The sequence below is a fragment of the Macaca nemestrina genome, chromosome 9 (genome assembly GCF_043159975.1).
Source record: "Macaca nemestrina isolate mMacNem1 chromosome 9, mMacNem.hap1, whole genome shotgun sequence".
In the NCBI taxonomy this organism is placed as follows: Eukaryota; Metazoa; Chordata; class Mammalia; order Primates; family Cercopithecidae; genus Macaca; species Macaca nemestrina.
The window spans coordinates 130,976,175-130,988,566 of NC_092133.1; the positions used below are offsets into that span (position 1 = coordinate 130,976,175).

At 46.0% G+C, this 12,392-nt stretch overlaps 1 protein-coding gene across 1 annotated transcript in view; it reads left to right on the forward strand.

The window, feature by feature from the left end:
- The window catches only part of LOC105490618 (coiled-coil domain containing 3), a 101,264-nt gene extending 97,398 nt beyond the window's left edge, over positions 1-3,866 (forward strand). Inside the window, exon 3 of the mRNA XM_011756427.3 lies at positions 1,831-3,866. Within this exon, the coding sequence (XP_011754729.2) occupies positions 1,831-2,094 (264 nt within the window). The 3' untranslated portion in view covers positions 2,095-3,866. The remainder of the gene's footprint in view (positions 1-1,830) is intronic.
- Positions 3,867-12,392: the final 8,526 nt, after the last annotated feature.

Genomic DNA, 12,392 nt, shown 5'->3' on the forward strand with positions numbered 1-12,392 from the left:
TATTACTGTATTAACCCGTTCTCACACTGCTAATAAAGACCTACCTGAGACTGGGTAACTTACAAAGGTTTAATGGACTCACAGTTCCACATGGCTAGGGAGGTCTCACAATCGTGGTGGAAGGTGAATAGGCTCAAAGTCATGTCCTGACATGATGGCAGCCAATAGAGCATTCAGGGGAACTGCCCTTTCTAAAACCATCCGATCTCGTGAGACTTACTCACTGTCACGAGAACAGCACAGGAAAAACCCACCTTCACGATTTCATTACTTCCCACTGGGTCCCTCCCATGACACATGGAGATGATAAGAGCTACAATTCAGGATGAGATTTGGGTGGGGACACAGCCAAACCTATGAAATACAAAATTCAAAACGTACAAAAGTGAAAATGAATCTTCTTACTCCTGTCCTCTCTGCTCCCTGGATACGGCCATCCTTACCCGTTTCTTGCATATGCTTCCAGAGCTAGTATATGCATATTTAAACAGACACAGACGGGTGCCATATTTCACACTCTTGGTATCACACTATACACACTGTTCTGCACAGCTTTTCACTATGAACACCACTTACACATTGCTACGCCACCATTCACACGGAGCTGTCTTATTCCTTTAAAAACGGCAGACCTGGCCGGGCGTGGTGGCTCACGCCTGTAATCCCAGCACTTTGGGAGGCCGAGGCGGGCGGATCACAAGGTCAGGAGATCGAGACCACGGTGAAACCCCGTCTCTACTAAAAATACAAAAAGTTAGCCGGGCGCGGTTGTGGGCGCCTGTAGTCCCAGCTACTCGGGAGGCTGAGGCAGGAGAATGGCGTGAACCCGGGAGGCGGAGCTTGCAGTGAGCCGAGATTGCGCCACTGCACTCCAGCCTGGGCGACAGAGCGAGACTCCGTCTCAAAACAAACAAACAAACACACACACACACACAAAAAAAAAAAGGCAGACCTTTGCATTGTATAGATTCACTATAATTTAATGAACCAGACCTCTCTTGATGGATATTTTTGTTCCCAATCTTTTAGTAATGCCATAATGTTTGCACATGTGGCAGCTTGCACATATGAGAGTATTTATATGAGAGAGTCCCAGAATTACCAGATCAGAGGGTATATGCAGTTATTTTGACAGAGCCAGATTGGTTTTTATAGAAGTCAACCCTCTCCTCCCAGTATGATAGCACCTGTTTTCCCAAATCCTGACTCTGAAATTTTGCCAATATGTGAGAAAGAGTAATTCACTGTGTCTTTCATTTTTTTTTATGTTATTATGAGTGGGGCTAAGCATCTTTTAATACGTTTAAGAGATATTGATGTTTTCTTTCCTGTGAACTATCCACCTTCTGTGTGCTTGGGCAGCCCAGCTGAAGGGAGCAGAGCCCCATTTTGCGGAAGGGAACCCCTCCCTTCAGTCGGACAGGCCAGCATTGATCAGAGCCTTTGTTAATTAGGTCACCTGATTCCTCCCCCATCCCCGGGACTGTCCACCTTCTCTGTGCATTTCTGGTTTTGGTCTTTTACCAAAGCGGGGCTCTTTCCTTTTTGCTATGCATGACAAAAATTCAGAATATCCTTTGAAAACGACATCTTCCAAGGAAGCCAAGTATGGAAAGCAAAACGGAGGCTCTATATTTGAGGCCAGGGCGGGATTCACAGGGTGGAAGGCAGGGAATGTCACCGTCAAGGACATCCGGGGGTTTATCCCCATCCTGGGGTGGGGAATCGGGGTCTGTGTTGCTGTCAGCACTTGGGGAAGCTTCTGGGACTCCCCTGCCCCCAGCACAATTTCTGGGACTCACCTCTTCTCTGCACGCTCTCTGCCTCCAGCTCATGTGCTCCTCGGTGCAGAAGGCCCTGTTTGAGGAGGAGGACCACGTCAAGAAACTGCAGCAGAAAGTGGCCACCCTGGAGAAGCGCAACCGACAGCTCCGGGAGCGGGTGAAAAAGGTCAAGAGGTCCTTGCGGCAGGCACGTAAGAAGGGCCGCCACCTGGAGCTGGCGAACCAGAAACTCAGTGAGAAGCTGGCGGCGGGCGCGCTGCCGCACATCAACGCCCGGGGGCCCGTGCGCGCCCCCTACCTGCGCGGGTGATGGGCCCGGGGGCTGCCGGGTGTGCAGGGCCAATCCTGGCGGTAATTGAGAATGAGTGAGGTTTTGTACATGCAGCTGTTTCAAGAGTTGTAGGAGTTTTTGTTTTTAATCACACATTTGGTAGAGTCTAAATGGATAAAATGCAAGGCTTGCTTTCCCCTTGGGTGCTGGCCTCAACGTCAGACCCCACGCGCTGCCCCTTCCTGGCCTGATCCCAGACACAGTGCCTGGCAGTCCAGAAGCAGCGGGATCCCTGAGTGCTGTGTGCTCGCCTGCAGAGCGGCCTAGAAAGAACCCTGACTGGGGAGAGAACACTTTAGAATCTCTAGTGTAAAAAACATCAACGTGCTTAGCCTTTATTTCAGAAGAAAATCAGGGTGGTTCTGAGCTCCCCAGTCCAGGACAACCACTAGTCCTGATGAGTGAGCTGACGCTAGTGCTCGAACCTGCTGCCACCTTACTGTACATCTTTGGAAGGGGATGGTGGCCTTGCACCCGAGATGCCTGAAAATCAACACGTGCAGGGCCTCCCTATCCAGCCAGCATTTTCCTTCCAGCGGAGGCAGGTGAAGACTTAATAAGCTCATCACAGGGGAGGGAATTGAATTAGGAGCAGGGCAGCAGGTAATTAAACAAGATAAATTATACCTGATTTCCAACACCAGCTACGACGAGATGAAGATGATACCTATGGGTCGTGTTAACACGGGGGCAACTGCCTTGATCGGCCTGCCATGGGTCATCAAACTGCTTCCTAAATTGAGAGCACCTGAGCAATCTCTCAGCCACTGCTATCTTCTTGTTTGCTCAGTAATTGTTTTCTAATGTCTCTGAATTCAAAGTGAGGTGCCCCAAGACGCTGTGAACTTCTGCAAAGACACCTCCTTACCTATTGGGATCAGGTGATGTGACCTCACTCCCAGCCAGGCTCCCAAAGGGCTCATTCCAGCCATTCCAATCTCTTCTTTATACAAACACTTTCCCCCCAAAAATCTTGCTTGTTCCGATAGGAATACCTGTACATCAGGGCACTTCTCCTTATGTCTGTTCCTTACACCACCGAAGCACTTCTTCGCCTTTCCGGAAAGAACACTTTTAAGACAGTACTATAAGTAAACATGAGAGTATTCACTATACTTATGGCTCAGGCACATTTGAGCAGGTCCCGGTTGTGTGATTAAGAAGTCAGCTGAGTGGCCTTTTCTGGTGGCCTTTCAACCCAACAAGGGCCCTTCCCTGCTGTTCCACTGATAAAGGCTCCTGGCCCTTCATCAGGATCTGTCCCCCAGAGACCACCCAGACACTGCAGGGCCTGGTGATGCTGTCCTCTACACCGGAAACGACAGGCACTCGCAGATTTCCACTCTTCCGCCTGTAGGAAAGCTGGGTGCTTCTTGTTCTGACAGCCAGTCTGGCGAGATGAGTCTTATGCCGCTTGAGTCTTGGTGGCAGGCTGCTATCCAAGGGGGAGAAGTCTCTGCTCTGCTCTGGACTGGACAGAAGAGAGACTTTTACCCCAGGGCACTCACACAGCCAAGCTTCTGCCACCACTTCATTAGCTGTATTCTCCATAGCGTGGTGTAATAGCAGGTGCGTCTTCTAGTGTATTCCTACTGGGGACATTTCCTCAAAGCAGTTTTGCTCCCCTGCAAGGGAACGGTCAGCCTAAGGGTGATGTACAGCCCGTGCTTGGAGAACCGTGGAAGCTGCACCCCTACAGGTGCATTCTGTTCTGCTTTTGCAATAAATACGAGCGGCGATTTCAACCACAACAGTGAGATGATGAGTGTTTCTTTTGGGTCAGGGAGATTTCAGGATTTCCAGCTTTGGCCTGGAAAAGCGATTTAGATCCTCTGGGGAAATGCCTGTGAGTAACACCTGGGGCATTGAGGAGCCTGAATTCAAGCCTGCTCTGCTGTCCCTGTCTGGATGTGGCCTCACCCCATCTCGCCCTGAGGTTTCCGTTTCTCAACACACCTGCAGAAAAGCAGTGTTCTCCTGCCTGGCTCCTCACAAGGGACAAGCAGCGACATTAATCGATGTCTTCAGAAAAGTACACTGAGATCTGCTGCCAAAGGGGACTCCCCAGACCCCTGTTATCTGCTGCACTGTCATCTTCTGCTGCCCTTGTCATCTGTTAATTGTAGAAATATATTATGCTTCACACTCTAATAATTACTCAGACCTTGACTCACTGTAGCCAGCCTGTCTGGACACTATCTCCGAGATCCAGGCCATTGTTTACTTTCCCTTTGTGGTACGAGGAGCCCAGGAGACTTCCAAACTCACATAACAAGAGCCAGGTAGAGTCTAGAATCTTCAAACTGCAGTTTCCAGAAATCAAGATAGCAGCATGTGGGCCATAGCTAGCATGGGTTTAAATTCTTGACCTACAGGAGTTTGAGACCAGCCTGGCCAACATGGTGAAACCCTGTCTCTGTTAAAAATACAGAAATTAACAGGGCGTGGTGGTAGGTAGTCCCAGCTACTCAGGAGGCCAAGGCAGAAGAATCACTTGAATCTGGGAGGCAGAAGCTGCAGTGAGCCGAGATTGTACCACTGCACTCCAGCCTGGGCAACAGAGTGAGACTCCATCTCAAAAGAAAACAAAACAAAACAAACAAAAAATTCTTGACCTAAGCCATGGCCAAAACCCCCAGAAAGTCCATTTATTTAACCACAAAGCCAACAAAGCCAAACATCAGATGTAGGGCAACTTAGGTTGAAGTCATAGCCTTACCAGAACTCATAGAAAAATCTCAGTAACTCACTTGAAATGAGGGGGACCTCAAAAATCTTAATAGATATATTCAGTCCAATTCCCCTCAACTCATAAACCCTACTGGGCTTTCCTGCTAGCAGAAACAGCAGCTCCCTCCCTGTCTGATGAAGCTGTCCTTACCTTGCTTAAGGACCGCACATGGCCTTTCCTGAGATACTTACTGTGTGTAAAGAGCCCAATTGTCTTCACGCTCCACTCTCGGGACCAGCTACATGATTTGCAGGACCCCAGTGCAAAATGACAATTCACAGCCTGTTATTTAAAAAATTGAGAATTTCAAGGAAGCAACAGCAAAGCATTAAACCAAGTGTGGGACCCTCTGAAGCACAATGCTTTGTGTGACTGCATGGTCAAAGGCCCGTGAAACTGGCCCTGCCCATGATACCATTCCATCTTTACCTCTAGATATATAATTAGATTAATTGGACATAGGGAAATTCACCAAGTCACACTCAGAAAACTGCTTACACACCAAAGTAATTTCTAGATTTTGCCAATTTATAGTGGTTAAAGCCTAAGGGTTATATGGTGGGAATGGATACTTAGTGTCTTTCCTAGATTAGCCAAGGGGAAACCTAAATTTAGAGTGTGCAGAATTTGTTTATATGGGTGTGTTTGATAGTGTCAGGATTCAATGTACTAGCTCACTCAGGCAGCTGGAGGTGGTTCTTGCTCAGTTACTTGAACTATGGACTCAATGGTAACCTATGCTGAATGAAAATGAGATGCCAGAAGTTGCTAGGTATCATTTAGACAAAACGATCCAAAGGATTAGGGAGACAGGAAGGTTCAAGTTGCAACTCAGTCAGCTAGTTCCTAACCTGACACCTGAGAAGACCTGGAACACATTCACTTTAGAAAGTATCATGTGTCGGCATCCTTGAAAAGCACAGAGGCAGTCATACTTGGAAGCTTAGAGATGAATGTGGGAGATGCTGCCATTAACTTGGGTCTCTGAGCTCAGTGTGGATTATGGGGTCCTAGGGTACAAACACCATGTAGCCATGCTCAACTTCCAGAGACAAAGTGGATGTGGTCATTGTAATAGGAAGCAGGGCCAAGGAAGTCATCCAAATGGTTGATCATAGAGTTCCTAGGACTGAAAAACAGATGGACCTCCTAGGAAAGGCTGGACTGATTTGTATACCAGAAAGAAAGACAGAAGAAAGAAGAGAGAGCAAAAGAGAGTGAGCAAATGAGGGAGGGAAATAAAGAAGAAAGGAAGGAAGAGAAAGAAAGGAAAGGAAAGGAAGATGAAAGAAGGAAGGAAGGAGAGAGAAAGAGAGAAAGAAGGAAGAAAGGAAAGAAAGAAAGAGAAAGAAGGAAAGAAAGAAGAAAGGAAAGAAGGAAGGGAAGAAAGAAAGGCAGGAAGGAAAGAAAGGCAAGAAAAGAAAAGGACAGAAGGGAGGGAGGGAGGGAAAAGGAAGGAAGGAGGGAGGGAGGGAAGGAAGGAAGGAAGGAAAGAAGGAAGGAAGGGAGGGAGGGAGGGTGGGAAAGAAGGAGGGAGACCTAGGCCAGGCATGGTGGCTCACGCCTGTAATCCCAGCACTTTGGGAGGCTCAAGCAGTTAGATCATTTGAGGTCAGGAGTTTGAGACCAGCCTGGCCAACATGGTGAAACCCCATCTCTACTAAAAAAAAGTATGAAAAATTATCCAGGCGTGGTGGTGGGTGCCCGTAATCCCAGCTACTTGGGAGGCTGAGAAAAGAGAATCACTTGAACCTGGGAGGCAGAGGTTGCAGTGAGCCGAGATTGCGTCACTGTACTCCTGCCTGGGTGACAAAGCAAGACTCTCAAAAAAAGAGAAATCTAGATCTGGCAGACAGAAGCCTGACTTGAGCCTACATGTATGGGAAAGTCATGGCCCTTCAACCAGTTCCAAGACCTAAGAGTTCATAGAGCCCCTTGATCAAAGGGAGGTCAGGAACCCTTGAAGAAAGGCATTGTGGTAATGTTACAGGATGCTATAGATCTTCCTACACTTACTAGAAAGGGAGCTTCAGATGCTCACCAGTGTAACTGTGCACCACAGCAAAGGAAATCCTAAAACCTTCAAGAGATTATTGATACTGGTGCTGAGCTCTTACTGAGACAACAGTTAGAGGGGATGCTTATGGGGGTCAGAGAGTAAATGGTGCTCAGGCACAAATCCACCTCACATTAAGCTTCACGAGTCTGTAAACCCATTCTGTGGCTCTTTTCCCCAGCTCCTGAGTAAGTAGTCAGAATAGATATTCTTGGCATTGGGCAGATGCCCACATTGGCTCTCTGAACCGTGGGGTTAAGGTTATTGTGTCAGGGAAGGTCAAGAGAAAACCCTGGAACTTCAATTTGTTAGTAATGGTAAAGTAGATAAAGAGTAAATAAAATATAAACCAGGAGAATAATATTTTACCAAATGGAGAATATTAGCAAAAAGATAGAAATTATAAAAAGGAATCCAAAGGAAAATCTGGAGTTGAAAAGTACAAATAACTGAAAAATTCACTCAAGGGGTTCAACAGCAGATTCAAACAAGCAGAATAATCAGTGAACGTATAGATTAACAAGGCTGAGAAAGAGAAATAAAAAGGAATGAAGAAAAATGAACAGAGCCTAAGAGATGTATAGGATGCTATCAAGTGGACCAACATACACATATTGAGAGTTCCAGAAGGAGAGGAGAAAAAGAAAGGGACAGAGAGTAGATTAGGAATTCCCAGGTGCTGGACATGAATGAGGAGTGGGTATAGGGTCTCTTTTGGAGTGATAAAATGTTCTAGAATTAGATAGCAGTAGTATTTTACAACACTGTGAATATACTGAAAACCACTTAATTATACACCTAAAAACGGTTAAAATGGTGAATTTTTTATGCAAATTTTATCTTAATAAAAGGAAATCATTGTCTCAGTTCCTCCTGCTTTCCCTTCGTCAATATAAACCCTCACTGGATGCAACTTACCCAGCACCAATCTTTACTTGTACCATTTTCTCTACCTTTTGCTTGGCCTCTCTTTGTCCACCTCTATCTGAGAAAATCCTACTCAAGTTTAAAAATCTTGCCCAAATGCTATCATGGTTCTCATTCCTCAAAGCAACTTTTGTAATTCTTTAAAATATTATAGTTTAGAAGTGGATAGCTATTGAGAAGACGGGGGCTATCCAGTCTAAGCCCAATTGGAAAGTTTTGCTAAGTATCAATTTGTGAAATTGCGGTTTAAAAAAGCATACACTATAAAACTACCATCTTAACCATTTTGAAGAGTGCAGTTCAATAGTGTTAAACATATTCATACCATTGTGCAACAACTGAGTATCACTGAAACCTTGATTGGTGAAGTCTTCCCTAACCCCCTAATTGAAATCAATGACTCCTTCCTCTGTAATTCTATAGCATTTGGGGCACGCTTTTGTTCTAGACCACATTTCTTTCCAATTAGCTCTTGTGTCTGTTCCTCTCAATAATTTTTGAGCTCCATGAGGACAGGGCTTGTGGCTGACTCACTTCTGATCTTCATGGCCTGCACACTGTGACACAAACTAAATGCTCATCGAGGAAAGAATAAAGGGATGAAGATGGTAGCATCAGGTACCAAGGCTGCCAGCATCGTAAGAACTGGAGGTGTGGAGTGAAGGAGACAAAGGATTCTTCACCACTCAGGTTTCCTCCTCTTCCTCTGCATCCTAGCCTCACATCTTGCCTCAGCCCTGGCCAAAAGCAGGGGCCATGACAATCACTCCTTGGGTTCTAGGGTCTCGTCAGTGTCTGGCCTCAAGAAAACTGCTACACCAGAATAGTTTCATGGCTAAATCCTCTAGCTGTTGAACTGCTATGATTCAAAACTGTTTGTTCTATATCTAAAGATTTTTTTAGCTTCCAACTCTTTCTAGCTTCCAACTCTCCTGGACTATAAGATCATGCAAAACATCCTCCAATAGTAGCATTGGCTCCCCACCTTGAATGACCGACTATACAATAAGATGGCTACATGGCAAATTCACTTCTTGGTGTCCCAGTAAATGTTTCTCCAAGGAAGGAGAAACACTTTTCTTTTTTCTTTTTTTTTAGAAAACCCCTTGCTTTTCTCCCCCCTTTGCCCTCCTGCTGCCACTCCCTGCGTGTCTCCAGATCATATTGGCTTTGGCCCTAGAGGCTGCACATAGCGAAGGGGTAAAACTGTAATTAGCTTGTCTGCAGCTTTCTTCCACTTTTGCTAAGGGCTCAGAAAGGAGGCTAAAAAAGAGAACTAAAGTGAAACATTTTTGTTATCTGTTTTTTCCAACTAATCCTGCTTCCCTTGAAAGATCACAAGTTGGCTGCATTATTCTGCCCCTACGAGATGAATCTCCAGTTGCCAGATGCTTGGGCATGAACTAAATGGCCTGACATTTCATTTCTTCCTGTCCAATAAAATGAGAATATTTAAACCAGACAGAGAAATGTCCTTTTATTAAAAACATGTCTTTATTGTGTAGCTGGGTATGCTGGGAGTAGACTTCAATATTTCTGGACCTTTAGATGCTGGAAACAGGGACAAAACTGCCACTATAAAAGTGCCAGACAATTACATAATGTGACTCTAAACTAATGGTTCTCAACCCTGGCTGCCCAACGGAACAACTGGGAGCTGTAAATGAAAGGGCACCTGCCAGCTTCCCCCTTCCTACCTGAATGGGCCTCCAGCATAGACATTAAAAACAAAATGAAGCAAAGCACTACAAAACAAACTGCCTTCTGCATAAAGATACTATGCAGCCAGGATTGAAAAATCACTGCTCTAAGGGTAAAAGAGGTTCTTTCCCTTTGGAATAAACACTTTATTCTGGGAAAAATTATTTGGGGAGTCCCCTTGATAAGAAGATACAAGTTAAGGCCCTTGGAGTAGCTCTGAATATCAGTAAACTGATACAAACACTCTAGACTGATATGTTAATGATCTATTGCTGTTTAACAAGTTACTGCAAACTTAGCGGCTCAAAACAACACACATTTATTATCTCACAGTTTCTATGGTTCAGGAATCTAGGCATGGCATAGCTGGGTTCTCTGCATCAGGGTCTGTCACAAGCCTGCAATCAAGATATCAGGCCGGGCTAGGGTCTTATCTGAAGGCTCGACTGAGAAGAATCCATTTCTATGCTCACATGATGGCTGGCAGGATTTGGTTTCTTGCAGGTTGTTGAACTGAAGCCCTCAATTCCTCCCTGGCTGCTGGCTGCCTTCAGTTCCTTGCTAAGTGGGCCTCCCCAGCATGGCTGCTTGCTTCATCAAAGTGTGCAGACTAAGAGGGCAAAAGAGAAAGTCTACAACAAGATGTAAGTCACAATCTTAGGTAATCTCATCGAGGAAGTGACGTGCCATCATTTTTGCAATATTCTGCTGACCAGAAGCAAGTCATAGGTCCCATGCATGCCCAATGGGCAGGAAAGTCACAGGGACATGAATACCAGGAGCTGAGGACCTAGGGGAGCCAGCTTAGTTGGCCTGCCACACCTGGGCTTTCATAATTCAACTTAACCTTATAAAAGCACAGCCTATGGTGAGGCAAGTACATACCCACAAACATAGTTTTATCACTGTCTCCACTATTTCTATTCCACCACCACTAGGGGCTTGGTATTTTTATGAGGGGCAATTGGCAACCCCCCAAGGTATCTGGGAATCACAGAAGCACTGGTAAGTCATCCACGGTCTCCCTGATGTAGTCCAACATCCAACAAAGAGTGTATGAGACTCAATTAAAGCACAGAGAAATCCAGGATAAAAAGGAATTCTAAGGGCTCTGCAGGCCAACTCCAATCCAAACTCAAATCCCTTCTTTAAATAGCCCTCTGTTTTAGTTCAGGCTGCCTATAACCATAGACTGGGTGGCTTAAATAACTAATACTGATTTCTCTTAGTTCTGGAGCCTGGAAGTCCAAATCTGGTTTGCAGATGGCATCTTCTCATTGTGTCTTCACATGACAGAGAGCAGAGAGAGAGAAGAACCAGTTTCTTTCCTGTTTTTCTTTCTTTTCTTTCTTTCTTTCTTTCTTTCTTTCTTTCTTTCTTTCTTTCTTTCTTTCTTTTTTTTTTTGAGCAGAGTCTTGCTTTGTTGCCAGGCTGGAGTGCAGTGGTGCAATCTCGGCTCACTGCAACCTCTGCCTCCTGGGTTCAAACAATTCTCCTGCCTCAGCCTCCCGAGTAGCTGGGACTACAGGCACCCCCCACCAAGCCCAGCTAATTTTTTTGTATTTTTAGTAGAGATGGGGTTTCATCGTGTTGGCCAGGATGGTCTTGATCTCTTGACCTCGTGATCTGCCCACCTTGGCCTCCCAAAGTGCTGGGAATACAGGCGTGAGCCATTGTGCCCGGCCTCCTGTCTCTTCTGCTAAGGGAACTAACCCCAACGTGAGGCTCCACTCTCATGACTCAATTGCCTCCCTAATTACCTTCAATACCATCACATTGCAGGGTAGAGCTTCAACATGGGTATTTTAGGGGGACACAAATAGGCATGTCATAGCACCCTCTCTGCTGGCTACCTGGGCTCAGTGGGGAAATTTACAGTGACAAAGAATGTTTCTTAAGAAGGCCATTGCTGTGAGAGGCTAAAGGACAGTGCTGACTTTTATTCTTCTTCCTCAGAAGTGCTTTCGCTATGATGCCTAGAGATGACTTAGCTTCTCTGCACTCATTTCCCCAAGAATAAATTTAAAATCAATCAATCAATCAATCCGTCCATCCATCCGTCCGTTTACCCACCCACCCACCCATCCATCTTCACATCTATCTTGCTTTCCAATATGGCCCCTGAAAATACGTGGAAGGCACCGATTTTTTCATACTTGCTCAAGTGCGTGGATCTCTTCCAAGGGATAGCTTTGCCTAAATGCCACACTGTTGTTTGTGGCCTGTGTTTAAAACCAGTTTTCTTTATAAGTTTGATTTTGCTTTGGGTTCCCCAAGGTCATTACTTTAGTTGGAGTTAACAACTCAGACCAGAGTGTTTAGTTTGGAAGAGGCAGGCTGCCGCAGATCTCTGGGTTACCCAACCCAAGGCCACGTGGAAAGTTTTTCTAAGCATCAGCTGGAAGGAGGGGCTGGCCTGGCCTCCCCGGCGTCCATCCAGGTAGCCCTGTCTGTGTCCCAGAGGCACAGACCTTTCAGATCCACCCAGCCTGCCTGATGCCAAGAACTATTCACCAGGGGGCACTTCAGAGAGGAAAGTAACACATCATGTTGAGAGAAATGATTTTTGTTTCCACAACTTTTTCTTGTTTTGACCATGAGCATCAGTGATGATGAGTAGAATATTTGTCCTGGCATCACTGTAGAATTTCCATCCCACCCTGAACCCCAGCAAGCAAGGGCTTGGGCTCCCGCAGCCCTTCCTCACCTCCACACTGTGGCCGATGGCCCCCCTGGCACGGAGCAGGGACCCAGATTGGGGTGGGGAACGTGAAGAATGGGAAAGCTTCCGGCTCAGGAAGCATATGAAAGAACGGTAGGATTCTCCTACAGTGCTCACTCGCATCGCACAGAACCTGTTTC